Source organism: Podarcis filfolensis (assembly GCF_964270895.1).
Source record: "Podarcis filfolensis genome assembly, chromosome: 12".
Lineage (NCBI taxonomy): Eukaryota > Metazoa > Chordata > Lepidosauria > Squamata > Lacertidae > Podarcis > Podarcis filfolensis.
Genome location: NC_139614.1, coordinates 11,690,263 through 11,711,565, shown reverse-complemented (window position 1 = coordinate 11,711,565; position 21,303 = coordinate 11,690,263). Strand labels below are relative to the sequence as shown.

General features: G+C 44.8%; 1 protein-coding gene across 1 annotated transcript; it reads left to right on the top strand.

Moving 5' to 3' along the window:
* Nucleotides 1-18,113: 18,113 nt before the first annotated feature.
* Nucleotides 18,114-20,552, top strand: TMEM158 (transmembrane protein 158). The gene has a single exon (XM_083578242.1). The coding sequence runs from the start codon at nt 18,548-18,550 to the stop codon at nt 19,460-19,462; it is 915 nt and encodes a 304-aa protein (XP_083434368.1). The 5' UTR covers nt 18,114-18,547; the 3' UTR covers nt 19,463-20,552.
* The last annotated feature ends 751 nt before the right edge of the window (nt 20,553-21,303 follow it).

Sequence of the window (21,303 nt, the reverse complement as noted above, 5' to 3'; positions counted from 1 at the left end):
GAACTCTCTTGGAAGGGCATATTTTAAATGTCTACCAACCTATATCTCCATTTTTTACTTTGCTTCATATTTTGTGACTTTAATTGTCTTCTGAGTTTCTCTCACCAAAGAGTACCTGCCCAAAACCTGGATTTTGGCATCCAGGGAATTCTCCTTTTGTACATATATATACTTTTGCACCAACAAGAAAAACATATGATATGGATACATCTAACCCTTGCTTGTCGAGTGTTTGCAAACCATTCAAAATACTTTTGTAGCAAAGATCTCAGACTGAACTCTTAATTGGCTTAGATGAAGAGTCAAAGGTCTTTAACAATGTCTCAAATTCTCATAATTTTCTACCTGTGGTTCTCCCACAGATGCTATTATCCAGAGGATCTGCATTACTGAGTCATATTTAACGGAGCTGATTCAGCCTAATCACAGCTAATGGCATAAACTTTGCTTTAACTGGCACAATATTAACATAAATTCTGCTTTGTGAGGTTAGTAAATTTCTGATGCCATCTAAGCAACGAAGCAAGTTGTTTTCAACCTTTAAGCAAAGTCCTAGCTGTGCAATGAATGGCCTTGCAAAACGATGAACTGCTTTGAAACATAACCCATCACCTTGCTTCCCCCCCCCCTACTAATGTTTATTTATATGACACTAAAATATGACTGTGAAACATGCGCTGAGCCATATATCCCCCTTCACACAGGGTAGCAAAGCACATGTGTTGGGAATTTGAACAACAAATTGACAGAAATGGGCCCATCGGTACTAGGAAAGCATCATTCGAAGCGTTATGAGGGAGAAGCTGGGAGCAGGATGAACTCCTCAGAGGAACAGCTGCAGATCAGAAAGCGATTATCGCTTTCAGGCTCAAAGTACAAATACTTTCTGTTCTGCATGATGCAGAACATGAAAGGACAAGCTGTCTGCAGCAATAGTTCACAATCTGTTTTCTGTGCTGGGACAAGTAATTTGAGAACCATGCACAGCACTGGCAAGTAAAGACGCATATGAAAGCACTGAGAGATGCAAAACAGAACCATTACGTTGGAGCAGAACACTTTTATTTGTCTGTTTCCTTTGACTCAAAGAGCCCTTCCAGACTGGTGGGTTGTGGAGGGGTGTTTTTTGGGCGGGGGGAAGATATTCTGCAACATGTCATTGACATGTCATATCCTTCAACAAGTTGAATCCCAAAACTGGGACAGGTGTCTTCCTGTCCGTGCGAGTCACGTGACCTGTGAGACATCACGGAGCCCCAAAATATGTGCTTTCACAACACCCGAAAAGGTGTGTTTTGGCGTGCCCTGTGAGATCGCTGTCCCCACCAAAAGCACTTTTTTCCGAGTGATATCTCAGCACAAAATCATGGCACCCCAAATGGTTGGAGGGCTCTCAGAGGAAAAAAAGGGATGTCCTGGCTTTTCTGGGACACTTGTGGGATTTATACTGGACAGTCTGTTTTAAGAGTTGTTCTGTAATGTTCCCCCACAGTTATTGCATTGGTTTGTAAAAAAAATTCCCACAAATGTATGTTTTTGATTTTGTAAAGGCATAAATCTCCCGAGAGTGTCTTCCTACATACATCCCTTCCCCATCCCCGTTCAAAATGAAATAAAATTATTTAGCATTAAAAAACAACAACAATTTTTATTAATTTTTCAGTTTAATACATCTCAAAATAAACATTTTACATAATATGGCGTGCCGTATGAGATTGCTATCCCCCCCAAAAGCACTTTTTTCGAAGCGATATCTCAGCACAAAATCATGGCACCCTAAATGGTAAGCAGGTTCTCAGAGGGAAAAACTTGTGGGATTTATATTAGACTGTCTGTTTTAAGAGTTGTTCTGTAATGTTCCCCCACAGTTATTGCATTATTGCTGTCTGCCATAGCACCACAAAAGCACGATGGCAGAAAAGCAAGATGACTTCCTTGTTTTGGTTGGAGAACACCTTCCAGGTGTGTCAAGATGCAGAAAAAGCTGAGTTTGGAGTGGAAATCTCTTAAGCAGCTTCCCATGTGGCAATGTAAGAAAAGGTGGCAGGTCTCCATTGTTTTATGTAAAAAGGATAAAAGGTAAAGGACCCCTGGATAGTTAAGCCCAGTCAAAGACGACTCTGGGGTTGCGGCGCTCATCTCGCTTTCAGGCTGAGGGAGCCGGCGTTTGTCCACAGACAGTTTTCTGCATCATGTGGCCAGCAGAACTAAACCGCTTCTTGCGCAACACAACACTGTGACGAGTGCCAGAGCGCATGGAAATGCCATTTACCTTCCCGCCACAGCGGTACCTATTTATCTACTTGCACATTTGAACTGCTAGGTTGGCAAGAGCTGGGACAGAGCAACGGGAGCTCACCACGTTGCAGGGATTCGAACTGCCGACCTTCCGATCGGCAAGTCCTAGACTCAGTGGTTTCGACCACAGCAACACCCCCCCCCCGTTTTTCCTGTAACTTAGGCTATGAACAGCAGAGAACCTGCACGAGCAACGCTGCCTCCAAACCCTACATACATTAAGCAAAATAGAAACATCGCCACCCAACCCTCCCCATCTTCCCCCCCTCCACACCTCCCCCCCCCCAATGTCTCAACAAATGAAACTGATTTGTAAAAATGTTACATGGAAAAAATACGGGAGACATTACACATACTTCTGTAAAACAAGAAAATCTTTAATATAATAATAATAATAATAATAATAATAATAATAATAATAATAATAAAGATTTCAGGCAGGATCTCTCCCAGTCCCACCAGGAGATGCTGGGGACTGGACCTGATGCCTTCTGCATGCTAAGCAGTTGTTCTACCACTGAGCTATGGCCCTAGCTCACAATATTGCTGTCAGGATAAAATGGAGAAGGTGGAGGCAGAAGTGTATATGCTCTGTGGAGGAAAGGTGGGATAGAAGTATAAGAAGGAATAAAGTATGTAAACTAGCCTATAAGTGAATAAACTACAGTATATTTTTAACTTACTCTCATAATAATTTGTATATAAATTATAAAAGTGGTATATAAATTTGGTATTTTTTTTTTAAAGAGGAAATGTTCAGACTTTCAAACAGTGTGTTATGCCTGAGCCTTCATTGCTGAAACTCCCAACAGCATTTTCATGCTCACAAACACCTGATGAAGGCTTAAGGAACCATTGTGACATAACCCATTCAAGCAGATTTAAGGGGCAACAGGCTGTCAACAGTGGCAGTAGTTGGGGGCTCCCAGCTATTGAAAAGCCACATAGAGTCTTTTCCTACTGCCTGAGGAATTAATTCCTTATTTAACGTTCCTAATTGCTGGATCGATTTAACAGGACTGGAGCTAACATTTACTTGGATTTGGCCCCATTGATAGGGAACTGCCTGCTGCGTCGTCCGCTTTGAAGTCACCCTGGTCTTTGGGCCTCCAGACCTTCTTCAGCATGTCCAACCCACCTAAGAGGCGTATGATACTGGTGTTCCACTGGGTTAGGAAGACGCCCCTGACAGAGGAGCCGTGCTCTACCATCTCGGCCAGACCTTCTGCCTCTGCACCGGCTTGCAACACTCCTCACATTTCACCCTACTTCACGAGGAGCAAGACACAACCCGCTCCGCTCAGGAGGTCCAGCAGGCGCAAGGTGCTGCGATTTCCAAATCTCACCAACACCAAGATTTTAAGATCTGTCATTGGCAGCGTTGGCCGGAAGAGAGCCCGCAGGCGTGGCAAGCCAAAGAAGACTCCAGCGTAAACAGGAAAAGGGGAAGCGGCCTACTGGAGTTGCCATTGACAACCACTCTCAGCCTCCCTTTTCTCCCCCCTCGAAGGGGCGGGCCCCTTCTGGCCCAGCATGCTTTGCGCGCACCCAACCTGGCGGCGCACAGCCCCAGCACGTCCCGACCGGCGCCCGCTTTCCCTTTCCCCTTCTCCACCTCGACGGCTGGGGCTGAAAAACCCGCGAAGGGGCAGTCTCACCTCAGCATCTCCTGGTGGGACTGGGAGAGATCCTGTCTGAAATCTTTTATTATTATTATTTTATTAAAGATTTTCTTGTTTTACCTAGCTGGTTGTTGTTGTTTTAATGCCAGGCTGCTTCTAGGTCACTTGGGAGACGCTGTGTCTCCTTGCCCTCTTCCAACCGAGAGCAGGGGTGTTTGGTCCAGTGTGTCTTAACAAGTGGCTTCCATGTGGGGAAGGACATTCGTGTGGGTTCTGCTGCAGAGCGTGGGCAAGCAGCAGGGGAGATCAGGAGGGAAAGCCACTTTGAGAAGGAGCAGCTTGCACCCTGCACCCAAAGGCTTGTTGTTTGTTGTTGTTTAGTCATTTAGTCGTGTCCGACTCTTCGTGACCCCATGGACCAGAGCACGCCAGGCACTTCTGTCTTCCACTGCCTCCCGCAGTTTGGTCAAATTCATGCTGGTAGCTTCGAGAACACTGTCCAACCATCTTGTCCTCTGTCGTCCCCTTCTCCTTGTGCCCTCCATCTTTCCTAGCATCAGGGTCTTTTCCAGGGAGTCTTCTCTTCTTATGAGGTGGCCAAAGTATTGAAGCCTCAGCTTCACGATCTGCCCTTCCAGTGAGCACTCAGGGCTGATTTCCTTCAGAATGGATCGGTTTGATCTTCTTGCAGTCCATGGGACTCTCAAGAGTCTCCTCCAGCACCATAATTCAAAAGCATCAATTCTTCGGCGATCAGCCTTCTTTATGGTCCAGCTTTCACTTCCATACATCACTACCCAAAGGCACCCCACCCCTAACTTCTCCTGGGAAGATACAGTCAGCCCAGTACGTCCATCCTCTCTACTCCTAGGCCTTTTCACTGCTTCTCCTTCTTGCTACCCAACCTCTTTTTCTTCCTGCCTCTGCTCATCCAACACCCCACCCTCTGACAGTCCTGGATCACTCTGGGTCGGACGTGCTATTCTTAAGGAGGCTAATGGAAAAGAAGACTTGGGAAAGAACCTCCTGAAGCTTCGGAAAGACCAGAAAGAGGCTGTGCTGAAGTTTTCCATCACGTGGAACACAAACTCGCGGAACTACCTCGAGGCTCAGGCAGTGGTGGAAACCCTCCTCAAGCATGAAACGCCAGAGAGCCTCTTGCAATACGAAGGGATCAAAGCAGATGTGGAGTCTCTCCTACCATACACAGAATGGCACTTCCAGAGGCTGGGCTGGTTACTGCAGGCCTCCACGTTCCTCGATTTCATGTGGTAAAACATGAAGCTGCCTGACGCCGCCAAGTGGGACAAGGAGATTGACACGTGATGAGCTTTGGGTGCCAGCGGCATGCGGGGCAGAAGAGCTGGACACTCCTGCCAAGTTGGCACTGCTCTCACCGGTAGAATATGTTGAATTGGTTTCTAAAAAAAACTCCCACAAATGTACGTTTTTCATTTTGTAAAGGCATAAGTCTCCCAAAAGTGTCTTCCTACATACATCCCTTCCCCATCCCCATTAAAAATGAAATAAAATTATTTAGCATTTAAAAAAACCCCAATTTTTATTAATTTTTCAGTTTATACATCTCAAACTAAACATTTTACATAATATGATGTAACAATTTACTTCCCTCCTTCCCCTTTCATGGTTCATTTTACTTATAATCATTCCTGCATATTTTACTATAGCAAATCTAATCATTTCTCCATTTTACATCCTTCAAATATTTACCATACTGTTGAATTTATCTAAACACTGCCAGCGTTTTCAATTGTACACATTGGTTTTCTAAATATTCAGTAAAAATTTTCCACTCCGCTTTGATTAAAGATTCTTCTTGCCCTCTTATTCTATGTTAAACCTGCTGCTTCTGCAAATTCTATCATCTTAAGTTGCCATTTTCCATCTTTGGGCTAACAAAATTCAAGCCCAAAGTGTGGTGTGTGGAGGTGGGGGGTGGGTGTATATGCATGCACTTTGTTTGATTAAAAAGCCTCTCATTACTGCCTTACTGGCATCCTAAACCATATTTAGATCTGTTCCTTTATTAAGGTTGGGTTTGAAAAATTCTTGTAGGGAACATATTCCCTTATTAACAATTTCTATATGATGTAGTATCGCATCATTTAGCCTGCCATGGTCATCAGAATACCATTGTGATCTGATAACGTCCTTGGTTGGATCTCAACCTTTTTTACTCTAGTTGTCAGGTCTTTCAAAGCCCATAACAAGCCTTGAAGAATTGTTGCGTTTGAGAAAAAAGTGGATTTCCGGACCAGTGGGTGTCTGAGACACCAAAGATCAGTTAGATCCATGTTGGCCACCATGTCAAAGAAAGCATTAGGTAGTTTCCCTTCTTTAGAGTCTGATTTTCTTGTAGATCAGTCTAAATCTAGGGACACCACACCATTAAAGTCACCCATCATTATTAATTTGCTATCAAATATCAAACAGTTTCTCTTCTATAGTTTTGAAGAATTCAGCTTTCTGCTTGTTAGGAGCATATACCATATTTTTCGCTCCATAAGATGCACCAGACCATAAGACACACCTAGTTTTTGGAGGAGGAAAACAAGAAAAAAAAATATTCTGAATCCCAGAAGCCAGAACAGCAAGAGGGATCGCTGCGCAGCGAACCCTCTTGCTGTTCTGGCTTCTGGGATAGCTGCACAGCCTGCATTCGCTCCATAAGACGCACACACATTTCCCCTTACTTTTTAGGAGGGAAAAAGTGAGTCTTATAGAGCAAAAAATACAGTAGTTTCATAATGACCCTATGAGGAAGTTTCGGCTAAGAAGCAGGTTTTTAACATGGGCAAGTAGAGATTTGAATGTGGCAATGAAATTATTTTCCTGCATTGCCATGAGATGGCATCTCAGAGCTGAGGGCATAACAGCAGAAAAAGTTTGATTTATGTTTCTGTGCAGCCTCACCTCCCTTGCATAGCTTTTGGGTGGGAATGGTGGGGTTTTCAGCTCATTTCTAGATTGAATAATACATTTCCAGTGGAATCCTATACGTGCTTGCCCAGATATAAGGCCCAGTTACGTCCTGGTACGTGGGTATTGGATTGCACTGTTAGGCTGTACACACTTACCTGGGAGCAAATACCATTAAATTCAGTAGAGTAGAGATGTAAAGGATTGTGCTGAACAGAAATCTGTAAAGGTTAACAAAAAAAGCGTCTCTCCCACCTTTGTTCCCAGAAACCGTCTTGCTCAATCTATAATCGTCAGCTGCATTCTTTAGCTCCAGAGAAAAGAGAACGATGATTTAAAAATAAGAAACGATGATTTGATTCGTAATGAGCTTTTTCTAAAGAGCAAACGATAATGTGTTGAAATATGTATTCATAAACCGTGGAAATCATCTTGCATATATTTTGCACCTTCCCTCCCACGAGAGATCCCTAGGCCTTGTTGCTAACTGCATGAATCATATCACCAATCTTTGGAATACAGGGCCTAAATTCTCTCCACTAGGAAAGATTCTGCTGACTCTGATAAACAATCAAAAGGGAGAAGATAGGTTTCCCCCCATTTTTTAAGCTAACTACATATTCCATCCACATAAGTGTAGCAGGGTCCCAGTCTTGTTTTTCAACAAAAATAAAAAATAAGTAGTTTTGATCAGAGGGAATTAGGCTATGCACACATTAGTGGTTTAAAATGCAACCCAAGGCACATTGGGTGAAGTGGAAATGTCTTCACCCAATGCTTATTGCCTGTTTACATTCTCTGTGCATGCATGCCATACCCTCCAACATTTCTCCGATGAAAATAGGATCATCCTATTCCATCATCATCATCATCTTCATATTTTCATTTATATCCCGCCCATCTGACTGGTTTGCCCCAGCCACTCTGGTGGCTTCCAACATATTTAAAAACATAATAAAATGTCAAACATTTTTAAAAAACACTTCCCTAGACAGGGCTGCCTTCAGATGTCTTCTAAAGGTTGTAATTTACTTATCTCCTTGGTGCTGGGGTTGTATAACTCCAACATTTCTCTGATGAAATTAGGGACATCCTAAGGAAAAGTGGGACATTCTGGGATCAAATCAGAAACCAGGATGGCTTCTTTAAAATTGGGAGTGTCCCTGGAAAATAGAGACACTTGGAAGGTCTGGCATGCCCCCAACTACTATTCGTGAAGCTGTCATCTGCACATGTGCAATGGCTATCTTAAACATACAGTGGTACCTCTGGTTAAGAACTTAATTCGTTCCGGAGGTCCATTCTTAACCTGAAACTGTTCTTAACCTGAAGCACCACTTTAGCTAATGGGGCCTTCTGCTGCCACCGCGCTGCCGCTAGAGCACAATTTGTGTTCTTATCCTGAAGTAAAGTTCTTAACCTGAGGTACTACTTCCGGGTTAGCGAAGTCTGTAACCTGAAGCGTTTGTAACCCGAAGCGTTTGTAAACCGAGGTACCACTGTACACACCTCGGCTTAGTTGCAGATTGTTTTCAAGTGGAGGCTGATATGAAGGAAAATGCATCAAACACCTGGAGTTCTCAAGAAACTATGGAATTGAGACCATGAGACGCAGGACACAGACAGGTGGATCCCTGTTGTCTGGGAGGGGGCTGTAGAGGATGGGATGCAGGTAGCGTTTTCGGTGGCAAAACGTCCTGGGCTGGCCCTGTACAGGATAGATATGGACTCAGGCTAATGTCACTTGAACACAGTTTCAATAACCAGCAGGCCATGAACATGCTTTACCTTTAAAACACCCCCCCCCCCGAATTATGAGCACTGTAGTTTATCCTCAGAAACCCTTAACAAATTCCCAGAAACCCTTAACAAACGGAAAAGTTGAGCTCAACGTTTTATTGAAAGTACTAAGGTGGGCAAATTTGAACACAGCATCCCTGCCTTACATCTCTGATCTTGTGTATGGAAGTTCTGACACGACGTATTTAGCATTTGCTATGGACCGTAAACAACAAGCAACAGGAAAATAATATTTCTATTAAGCATTTGGCCAGTTATCATGCCCTTATCTTTCTGTTGGGTTATCTTCTTTTCTGTTGTAGTGCACCAATGAAGTCAGTATAACCTTGCTGTCATGGTGTGCTGGAAATCCCACAGGGACTAATTAGACATTGCGGATATGCCATAAAAAGGCAGAGGATTATTGTCAATTTCTGTTTTTGCTTGTGTGAGTTTAACAAGATGCCTTGGATTAAGCGTGCCCCTAAAATGTAGACTTGGCCTCTGACATTTCCAACTATCTGATAACATACCACGCCATATTATAATTGAGCCTTACCATTCTGTGATTTGATATAAAGATCCATACTAGGTGAATATGTTTGCTCTGAGAAATGAGTTTATTCTGGATTTTTCCCCCCTGGATCTCCAAAGCTTTCTATTTCCTTAAACGCCTGCTATCAGTTAACCCTGTTTTATCTAGTTAATGCTACTCCTTTATGAAGTGCCTCCTCTTCAACATATTCTGTCATTAGAGGACTGTGATATCACACTATAATAATTTAATAATAATAATTTATTATTTATACCCCGCCCATCTGGCTGGGTTTCCCCAGCCACTCTGAAAAATTTTCATAAAATGTATTGATTTAAACAAGTATAACATATAGAACATACAAAAGAAAACACATTACAATACTAAAAAAGAAAAAGAAAAGAAAAAAGAAAGAAAAATATAAACACATATTCCTTCTAAAGTTCATTTTAATTTCCATTGTTAACTGACTTCCTCAAATCCCCCCTAACTGAATTTCATTGTATCCCCTTGTAACAGCTCTCCAATATCCTCTTTCTGAAAATAAAATTAACTCTCTCAATTTACTATCTTCTAGTCTTTTCTTGGTGTTCAAAATCCATAATGCTTAACAAAACATTATTTTATTCCTAAGCCTATTTGATATTTTCAAGTGACTTCTAATTATCTTATATTACAATATTTGGCTAAATAGTTCTTAAATTTCTTCCAATCTTCTTGATCTCTTCTTTCTGATCGCGGATTCTTCCAGTCAGGTCGGCTAGCTCCAAAAAGTCCAACATCTTCATCTGCTATTCTTCTACTGTTGGTATTTCTTGAGATTTCCAATTTTTAGCTAATAGCAGTCTTACCGCTGTAAAAAGATAAAGGTAAAGGGACCCCTGACCATTAGCTCCAGTTGTGACCAACTCTGGGGTTGCGGCGCTCATCTTGCTTTATTGGCCAAGGGAGCCGGCGTACAGCTTCCGGGTCATGTGGCCAGCATGGCTAAGCCGTTTCTGGCGAACCAGAGCAGCGCACGGAAACGCATACAAAAACATATGGCTGGCGGGCGTGTAGCTTCCCTCCCAAGCCTCAGTGGGTTTCGCTCTCCTCCCAAGAAGGCTTAGAGAGGGAAGCTGCGCTCTCCTCCCACGGAGGTTTGGGAGGAGCACAACTTCACTCCCAAGCCTCTGCGAGGATCGCTCTCCTGCAGCGGCATGGGGGAGAATTACGCTACCCCCATGGCTGGCAGTGTGCAGCTACGGCCACCCCAACACTATCCGTGGTAATTTGGGGGCGCTGGGCGGGTATTTGCACCCCGGCGCCGCATCTGTGAAAGACGGCCCTGATTACAGTGCCTGCTGTGGCTGTAGAGACCGATATCGGAGAGACATGTTTTGTTGCAGCTGGGGCAGATGAAGTCATTCAGTTGTGCTGTTGAGGATGCATCATGGCGTTTCTTCTCTCTGAGCTCTTCCCAGCGTTCATTCTTCCTCTGGTTACTGCTATAGATACATGACGTGACTTTCTCCGGGCACTGTGGTAATCTACAAGGGATTCCCACATGGCGGGGTTGATGTTGTGCCAGCCCTTTGTAGCACAAGAGTTGGTCTGCCAACAGACCTGGTGCCTGAAGCCAGCTCCCCGTGGAGCACATCCTTGGGGATCTTGCTATCTTCCATTCTGTGGACATGACCAAGCCAGCGTAGATGTTGCTGAGACAGGAGTGCGAACATGCTGGGAATGTGGGCTTGGGAAGGCACAACTTTGTTTGAGATTCTGTCCTGCCATTTGATGCCCAAAATCTTCCTGATGCAGAGGTTGTAACTGGCAAATAAGAAGGTACTGGACGGGTAGTGGCACTGAGGCCCACCTGAAAGTACCCCCAAAGCCCACTGTATGCTAAAAGAAGGCAGGGCTGTCTGGCTGTCACACTCCCAGCATTTTAGTAAACTAAGCAAATGCACTTCTGAAATGTGAGAATGTGCATTGTAGCCTGCTTAAGACTTTCATTAGTGTAAATATTCACGTTGGAAATTACTGAATGTGTGAGAATCCTAAATTTGCTTTGCTAACTGAAAAAGTCAAGGCAAAAAAACCCCCACCAACAACTTTAAAAACTTGCAATTAAAATCGAGTAAACTTGTCTCAGCCTTAATTAAAGGCTGCTCCATAATAAGCCCAGCCTTTCAAAGTATTCAAACAAATGAAGTTAAAGATGGTCAGTTATTGTAGCTTATATAACCACACATTTTTCCTTAATAGTGCATTTGGAGAGCAGCTAGTGCCTTGTGAATAACAAGCTATTCAGAGAAAAGAAAAATCTGTCCTTGCCATGTTTTTCTCTTTCTGTTTTTCAATTCTTGATCACTAGGGGTATTTGCATAACAAGAGGAGGATGAACTTTGTTGCTGAAGGGATTACATTAAGTCTGTCCTTCACTGGCATATCAAAGAAACATTCTTCTTTCACTTGCACAGGTGTAAATTGGCATCCACTAAGATGAGAGCTGAAAGCATGTGTCATTTAGTCACTGTAAATCAGTTATTTTGTTAATTGCAGACTGAAAAGACCAATTGTTAATTGGATTTTGATCTGAACTGTGAAATAACTAAAGGTTGTTTCTCCATTCAAGTGAATGAGAGACCGTGGGTGACTGAACCTCCTTGGTGCATTGATAGACCGGAGTGCTCTCTTAAATAATGAGGTTTGCCAGTTGTAACACACAATCCATTGATTGCTGAGACTGATCAGTTTACATATTTTTTAATTGATTTAATTGATTAAATCAATTGATTAATTGATTGATAAGTGACTATTTTGAAATATAAGCTCTGCACACGACAAGCAGCATCTTAAAAAGAGCACTTCAGCTGGAATCTTTGAACTTAAGAGAATGCCTGGAACAGCGCCAGGAAACATTTGCTACCCAATTAAGGCATTTGTTCCATGGATACTCTTAATTGGAATTCACACTTATCTCAACCCATTATGACAAAATCCCAATGCAATTGCTTATTTTCACAGCGCAAGCCATCTTGGCATGAAGTGTGTATCGCCTGTATGTTTTTCTTTTTCTTACAAAGATGTACTTACAAAGCTTGCTGCGCCCCAAGGCATTTTGCACTCACCTGAACCCTTGCAGGGAAAGGGGCAGGGCACAATGGGAAGGGGCGGGGCGACTGGGCTGCTTAAACCACGCCCCTTTTCCAACAGAAGCAGCATGGGGGGGTCAGTATCCAGCACCCCCCTTCTCTGCTTCTCTTGAACTCTTTGACTCTAACCCTTCAGTGGTGTCCAAACTTTTTTCAAAGAGGGCCAGATTTGATGAAGTGAAGGGCCACGAAGGCCGACCAAAATTGTTAACCTTTTTTTAGGATTGAGGTTTTTTTAGGATTTTACCCCTAGGAAATAAACTGCCACAGGGGCCGGATTAGGCCCCCAAAACGGACTTTGGACATGCCTGGTAGGCTCTCAGATAAGAGATCTGTTGTTCAAGCAGTCTGATCTTGTGCTCTTATGTTCTGAGATGATGAAATATATATTAGTGAAATTATTCACCAGGCAGTTCGAAAATGGGTTTCTGTTTCATGGCAAAATTTCCTTTTATTTCATTCCTAGAAAAGTGTGTCAGGGTTGGGTAGGCTAGGGAGATATTCACTAAGAGAATCTTGCAGTAATTACATAAGCCTTCAAATTATTATGCTAACCACAGTCAGTGAAACTCCACAGAAAGTATTATATTTCTACTTTATCAATACAAATGTATGAAGTCCAATAAATATCCTTTAAAATTTACAGGTTGAGGTCAGCAACCTGCTTATCAACCTTATGATAAGCATTATATTAAGTGATGCAAAACCCAAGTTTGGTCATTCACACAACCTATAGAACAAGTCACCCTTACTCTTACACCCTTGGAAAATAGATAATACTGTAATTCTATGCTCTTAGGCCCTTTGTCCAGTATTGTTAATAATCCTTTCACGAGTACATTTCTAGAGCTTTCTGAGGAAGAAGAAATTATGAGTAATTCTTCCGCTACAAAGAAATATGTCCAAAAGAGCACAAAAATTATAACATTGCTTCCTTACTAATGTAAGTCTAACATTAATTCAATTGCCAATGTTATTATTCTGGTAATTAATTGCATGTTTGAATCTCATATGCTGGAATTAATTGTTCTAGTGCTCTGAGGCTCCAAAGATGAATCATAAATGAATGTACAATCTGCAAGGCAAAGGATAGGACTGTATGATCCTTAACAGCTCCTGGAACTATCATTTCTGAACAATATATTTCACAACAAGCTGTCTTTTCAGAAACAGATTTGTTTGAGAGAAAGAAAAGCCACAAAGTCATGAAGGCATTCTTCTATGGCATTTTTCCCCCATACAGAAAAAAGTATCCTCGGCTTTCTGATAATATACAGAGTTTGCTGAATTGTCACTTATCATAGCTGTCAAGTGTCCCTTATTTGAAGGGACAGTCCCTTATTCCAGCGCCATGTCCCGCTGCTGTACCTTATTGATAGATGTCCCTTAAATGATGTCCCTTAAATTTCAAAGGAAGCAGCTCCTCTCCTTCCCTCCCTGCCGGCCAGGGAGGAGAGAGGCTCCAACTGTGTTGCTTGGCTGTGTTGCTCACCCAATAAGAAGTCTAAGAACGACTGGGGGGTGGAGCTTGCATGCCTTGTGTGTGGCTAGTTAATGCAAGCTGAGGGGGTTTTTGAATGCTGGACGCCATTTTGTTGCACGTGCTGCTGCAAACTTTGCAGTGCAAAGCCAGGCCGGGGAGCCATCTTAAGTTGAGGCTGCATAGGCCTTGTGGTGCATGTGATTCAGATTCTATTCAGTTGAACCTCTGGTTACAAAGTTGGTTGGACAGTGTTCTCGAAGCTACCCAGCATGAGTTTGACCAGACTGCAGGAGGACAGGAAGACTGGAGTGCCTGGAACAGGTGAGGCTGCAGGTCCCTTATTTTGGCTGCTGGTCCTTTATCTTCAAGGCTGCTGGTCCCTTATTTTCAAATCTGTAAGTTGACAGCTATGTCACTTATGCATTCTTAAACCTATAGACCTGTTTCTTTCTTTCCTTCCCTATTCCTGCAGGAAAGAGCTTATCTGCAGAAAAACTGATGTCCAAGCCTAGAGATGGGCTTAAGCTGCAGCTGAGCAGGTTGCAACTTGCTCTTCTACAAGCCTCAGCCAAGTCTGGGAGGAGTGGGAGAGTCACTCAGCTCTTTTCCCTATCCTGAGGGAAGCGCCAGCCATCGGTTATTAATAGATAACTTGCATTGGCCTCTGTGTCTCTTTTGCACCTGTCAGATCTGTGCAAAGCTTTACAATGTAAAGACAAAGTTGTACATTTAAATGAACTGAAGAAGATACTGAAAGAAGCAGCAAGGATGTTCAGTGCAAGGAACATTTTCCATATGAAAATAGGCATAAACCATTAGACTTTGTAGCTTAAAATGAGAGGGAGGACAGGGAGTATAAGCAAGAAATGTACAAAGTCATAAATGGGTAGCAAACGTATTTGAACTTAGGACATGATCATTTTGAGTAATCCAGTGATTCTGACGGTCGGTACGAACAGAAAGGAGAGAGTTTTTCATCTAATGAACAATTAATTTATGGAATTCATTTCCGCAGGATGTTTCTGACGAAAATGAGCATAAGTGGCTGTTAAAGGCTTAATTAAATTTGTGGAGATAATGCCTATTAGCCATGATAGCTTAGGGTTATATTTGCATGTACATTAAAATTATCTCCTTTAAATACATGTTTGAAGTAAATCTCTCTGTGTCGTTCGCCCCCATCTGCAAAAAAACAAAAAAAGTCTCAGGATAGTCTAGGAACACAGTCTGGAAGGCAGTTTCTTGATGAGCAATGGGTGATGGCAAAAGACCCAATAGACAAAGTGTGTATAACCATCTGGATGTCTAGAAAGAGAGAAAACACAAAGCCATGTTCAGACATAACACTAAGCCAAACCATGGCTCAGCTCTTGGCAGAAGGGACCATTATTTTTTATACTGGCACCCACATGAACTGGGTCTACTTATGTGATTAGCTGCATGCAGCTTACTTTAGTGCGGGGTCAAGGTTTTAGGACAATTCCTTTAATTTTATTTAGAGCTTTTGTACTGAAGTTCTAAACAAATGTAAGCAGCTAAAAGACACCGCATATTTGTATATTTGTTTTTGAAGTTTTGAGTGTTTGCTGTAAGCTGCTTTGGCCACAGTTCATTGTGCAAAAGCAGCATATAACACAATCCATCAATCAGTGCTCAGCACAATAGCTCACTGAAACACAAAATAGACAGATATTAGAAGGGATCAAGGCCTCTATAAAGTATAAGCTGCACCTTTAGGCAGTCCAGCTTTCTTCCTTTCAGCAACGTAATGAATGGTCTGTCATGTCATGGTTGCCACTGGTCAATGTCGACGTCAATGCCAAAATCCAGCATCGCCTGAGCTCTGTGAGTGCAGCTTTCTCCTGATTGCAGTGCAGTGTTTGAGGACCGGGACATTTGCAGGGAAACCAGAATGCTTGTTTACAAAGCTATTGACTACCAACCCTACTGTATGTTTGTGAAATATGGACCACTTATAAACACCATCTCCAACTCCTCCATCAACATCTCCAAAAAATTTTACACATCACTTGGGAAGACAAGCGAACTCATGCCAGTGTACTGGAAGAAGCAAAGATCACCAGTGTTGAAGCAATGATTCTTCAACATCAACTTTGTTGGACTGGTCATGTTGTGTGGATGCCTGATGATCGTCTTCCAAAGCAACTACTCTATTGTGAACTGAAAAATGGAAAGCGTTAACAAAAGAGGTTTAAAGACTCTCTCCAGGCAAATCTAAAAAAATGTAGTATATACACTGACAACTGGGAAACATTGGCCTGCGAGCGCTCCAACCGGAGAGCAGCCTTTACCAAAGGTGTCGTGGGCGTTGAAGATGCTTGAACTCAGGACAAAAGGGAGAAATGTGCTAAGTGGAATGTATGTTTGGAAAACCCTCACCATGATCAACTTCCACCTGGAAACCTATGTCCCCACTGTGGAAGGATGCATGGATCCAGAATTGGCCTCCACAGTCACTTATGGACTCACTGTTAAAGCCGTGTTCATGGACAATCATGTGATTGCCAAAGGAGAAGAAGAAGCCACTGGTAAACAATTGGGAGTCAGAAATCTTTGCTGATCTTTTTCCAGGTGTGTCAATGTGACTAAAATATGGGGGGAGGCAGGGAAGCCTTGCCCAGCATAATTGATCACATGTGACACACACACACCATTTGAATGGCAATGCCCATCAACTTTGGGCGCCCAGCCCCCTCAAATATTTTATTGGGGGGCCAAAAGGACCTTGGCCCCTAGGAGTTGACTCGTATACCCCAGAGACCTACACCATCTTTAAAGATATCAGTGCTCCACTGACTGTTATTTTTTTACAAGAACATGGAGTTTTGTGTGTGTGTGGAGAGGAACTAGTGCCTGAAACTTCCAGTGAGGCCAGACGTGGCAGATTAAAACGACATCCTCACAAATGTTCTGCCCTTTTGCAAATATAATACAGCCATACTTCTTGTTATGTTTGCTTCAGGTTAAACCTTTTCAAGTTGCATCCCGCGGTGACCCAGAAGTACCAGAAAGGGTTACTTCCGGGTTTCGCCACTCACGCAGACGCTCAAAATTACGTCACGTGCATACGCAGAAGCAGAGAATCGTGACCTGCGCATGCGCAGACGTGGGTTGCTTTCTGCTCATGTTGCGAATGGGGCTCCGGAACGGATCCCATTCGCAACCAGAGGTCCCACTGTATTTGTTAATGGAGGAGTGAGCGAGTCCAGGGGTTGTACAACTGCGGCGTCAAGATGACAGGGGTGTCCCTGAGGCGAACAAGGGTTGGCGTGCGAAAGAGAAGCGCATTAAAGATGAGCAATATAGAAGGGTGCGAGATGTAACATAAGCAGTCAAATACAACATTTCCTGTTTGCCTAGAGTGGACCTGCAGGGGAATGTTGGTCCAGCCAGTTGAACTTCCTGTTGCACCTGGTCTGGAGCATCCTTCCTTTGCATGTGACCAGGTAGGTCTGGAGCATCCTTCGTGTGACCAGGTAGGTGGGCATGACCCTTACAGACCCCACAAAAGGTCCAGTCACACAGCCACCTTCGTCTTTTGATGCTTTTTCTTCTCTTAGACTGCACTGCTGGCTCTCAGTCAGCAGCATATGGGATGAACTCAAACCCTCTTCTGTAACTCTAAGCTAAAGCCTGCCTTCAGGGATCCAAGTGTGAACTGAAAGTAAGTAAACTTCTTATTACTTTTAAAGGAAGACTGCTGTGTCTTTATTCTTTGAGGAGGGAATCAAAGGGGTCTTACCAGGAATCATAGAACTTAAAAGATTTTAACGAATCTGCAGCTAGCTTCCTGCTGTGTAAAAGTGGGGATGTACTCTGCTGAATGAATAAACTCACTAGCGTGGAAGAGTGGCAAATGAAGATGTTGGAATTTGCAGAAGTGGCAAAGCTGACAGGAAAAATCTGAAACCAGCATGCTCAAGTATTCCAAAAGGACTGGAGTAAATTTATAGGATACCTGAAAGATTATTGTAAGCAATTAACATCACTAGCAGCGTTGTCTGAAGACTCGTAATGAGATATTTTCTCTCTTTCTATATTTATTTGAATTTTGAGCTATTTTCTAATCAGTGTAATTAGAACTGGAAAACCTACAAAACGCAATGATATAAAGGTTAATTTTGAAAGCCATAAGGCGGGAGGGAAGAAAGTGGATAGGCTCTGAAAAGCCAAAGCGGTAGGTAAAGTGGATAATGGTGATGTGAATGTATAATATTGTGATGTGTATAATATTAAATGGAAAATGGAAAAACAGTGAGGCGAAATGATCCTTTTTTTGTGGGGGGGGGGAGCGACAAGCGAGGGACTTCGCTTCACGTGGGAGCGGGGGGGGGGGCGCGCGCGCGCAGGGAGATCCTTCGGAGTGACGAAAGAAAGGGGAATCCTCGCCGGCTGAGGGAGCGAAGGGGAATCCTGTGGCGAGGGAGGAGGGACTGACGGGGAGAGAACGGAGCGCGCGGGCTCTCGGGCCGCCGCCCCCTCAGAAGATCCCTCACTCCACTCGCGCCCGGCGCAACGAGGCTGAGGCGGCTCCGGGCGCAGCGCGCGCGAGAGAGAGAAGCGCCTCGAAGTCGCTCCCGGCGGCCGCCTCGCTCGCTCCCACCCAGCCGCTCGTCTCCTCCCCGCTTTCCCGCCCTCTCTCCGCCGGGCCGGGGGAAAAGCGTGCTCTCTCCGCGTTTCCCTCATGGCCACGAGCCGCGCCATGCAGCCTCCCCGGGCGCTGCTCTAAGCCATGCCGCCGCCGCCGCTGGCGCTGCTCCTCCCGGCGCTGCTGGCCGCCTTGGCGCCTCCGTGCCGAGGCTGGTCCGCTCCGGAGCCCGAGCTGGCGCTGCCGCCCGTCAACGCCTCTTCTTCTTCTTCTTCGGCGCCCTTGGCGGGCTCCTCGGGAGGGCGGGAAGCGGCCGCTGAGGAGGAAGCGCGCCCCACTGCCACGGCGGCCCCTTCGCCCCACCGCCGCCCTCCGGCGCCTCAGCCGCAGCAGCAGCAGCCGCCGCCGCCGCCTCGCGAGGACCCTCCGTGCAACATCAGCGTGCAGCGCCAGATGCTGAGCTCGCTGCTGGTGCGCTGGAGCCCGCTGGGCTTCCAGTGCGACCTGGTGCTCTTCTCCACCAGCGGCCCCGGCGGGCGCGCCTTCTTCTCGGCCGCCTTCCACCGCGTGGGGCCGCCGCCGCTGCTCATCGAGCACGTCGGGCTGGCGGCCGGCGGCGTCCAGCAGGATCTGCGCCTGTGCGTGGGCTGCAGCTGGGCCCGGGGCAGGCGCGTGGGGCGCCTCCGCTCGGGGGTCGCCAACCCGGCGCCCGCCGCAGCAGCCGCCTCTTCCTCCTCCTCTGCGCTCTCCTCCTCCTCCTCCCTGCCCTCTCCGGAGCAGCAAGGCGACCGGCTGCATTTCTGCTGCCTCGATTTCAGCCTGGAAGAGCTGAAGGGGGACCCCGGCTGGAGGATGAACCGAAAGCCCATCGAGTCCACCTTGGTGGCTTGCTTCATGACGCTCGTCATCATCGTGTGGAGCGTGGCCGCCCTCATCTGGCCGGTGCCCATCATCGCCGGGTTCCTGCCCAACGGCATGGAGCAGAGGAGGAGCGCCGCTGCCGCCGCCGCCGCCTCGGGAAGCACATCTGGAGCAGCTGCAGCAGCCGCCGCCAAATGACCCCCATCCAGTACCGGATGAAACCCCGAACGGGCCCATCGGCGATCGAAATCTTGCCTCCCTCCCAGTGGGATAACGCTCAACTCAGAAAGCTGGATTTGTCATTTTCCTTCCAAGATCAAATCAATCTCCGGGCCCCCTAAAAGGCGTGGGGGCCTACTCTGCCTATTTCTTAATCCAGCACTGCCTCACCCCTGTCTCCCTTTTGCTTCCTCCTCCTCCTCCTCCTCCTCCTCACTTCCTGATCTAATCCAGGTCGTATCCATTGTCCTGGATGCCGCCTGTCTCCTCTAGTGGGATAACATTGAACTCCGAAAGCTTGATTTGTCATTTTCCTTTGAGATAAAATCTTGTTTTGATCTTGGGGCTCCTAAAAGGCGTGGGGGGCCCAGGCTGGTGCCTAACTCTGGCTATTTTGTAATCTGGCACCACTGCCCCATCCCTGCCTCCTTTTCGCTTCTTCCTCGCTTCCTGATCTAATTCAGGTCGGATCCATTGCCGTGGATGGGCCTCTGATTTGGGCACTGACCTTGCTATGCTTTTTGGGGGTAGTGTTGAAAAGGAATATATTTTGTAGATCACTGCAAAGCCATCTTCTTGGCGTGGAGTGCTGAAGAGAGTGGACTTGGGTGGAAATCTTGTAGTTGGGATCTTTTGGGAGACCACCCCCCTCCCCTGCTCGCTTAAGGGGGCTTATAGATCTATTTCTGGTGTGCTCAAAGTCATATCTTTTTTTTTTTAGAAAAAATGACCAAAACCTGTGTATTGGCTTTATATATTTAAAACTCTTTTAAGTCAGTATTTTAGTAAAGACCACACACACACAAACCCAGTGCACTTTGCAAGTAGCTGTGAGTCAGAGTACTTATTTGTATATGAATACACTTTTGTCTCTGCAGGATTTTATTTACCAAAAGAGGGAACTTTTTTGGGGCAGGGTTGAAACTTGCTAATACAATATATATTGTTCCTGGAGAACCGGGAGTTGAAACACTCTTTTACAATGTGTGTGTTTCTTATTAGAGAATGTGTGGTTACTATTGTAATTCTGTTGGGTTCTGAATACAGATATTTTTCTTTGTCGAAGCGTTTTAAGACTTTGGTCTCTTTTTCTCAGAGTGGTTGACTTCACAAATCTCAGCAAAGAAATCAGATCTAGGGGTACGAACAAAGGCTTAAGACATGTTTTCACACCCACCCAATAGAATTAAACCCTCAGTTCTTCTGTAATGGCAAGTCACAACATTTGAACTAACTTCTGATTTATTTACAAGTTCATGGAGTGGCTCAAAGGATTAAACAATCCCTAGTTTCTGGCAGGGACTCACCTATCTTTTATGCTAGTATCAGTAATAATGCAGTGCAAAAAATAGCAGTGCAAATTAAATAGTGATACACATTGACCTGTGATTGACCCCAAGACACAGCCTAATACCAGATTTAATTTCAAAGTGAGTTTTGCTGCATTCTGTGAAAACTCACTGGCAGTTAACATCTTTGCTCCACCAAACGCCAACAGGACCAGGGCTATGAGAGACCTCTGTAGTGGCTACCCAGTGAGGATATCCTAACCCTCTTCAACAGCCAGGCGATTCAGCTGCAGAGGGGCATTTGCTGGAGAAGAAGAGGACTTACAAACTTTCTTTTCCATTCATGCTTGTATCTATTTTAATTGTTAATTGAATATATACTGTGAGCCACCTCGAGAACTTTTTTTTTGGAGAAATAGAATTTAACTTTTTAAAATAGTGTTTAGTTTAAGAGGACAGTCTTTCACTTACTATCCTGTCCTTGGTTTGCCCTGGTACTTTGATAGTGCCATATGCTAATAAGGGATTGCA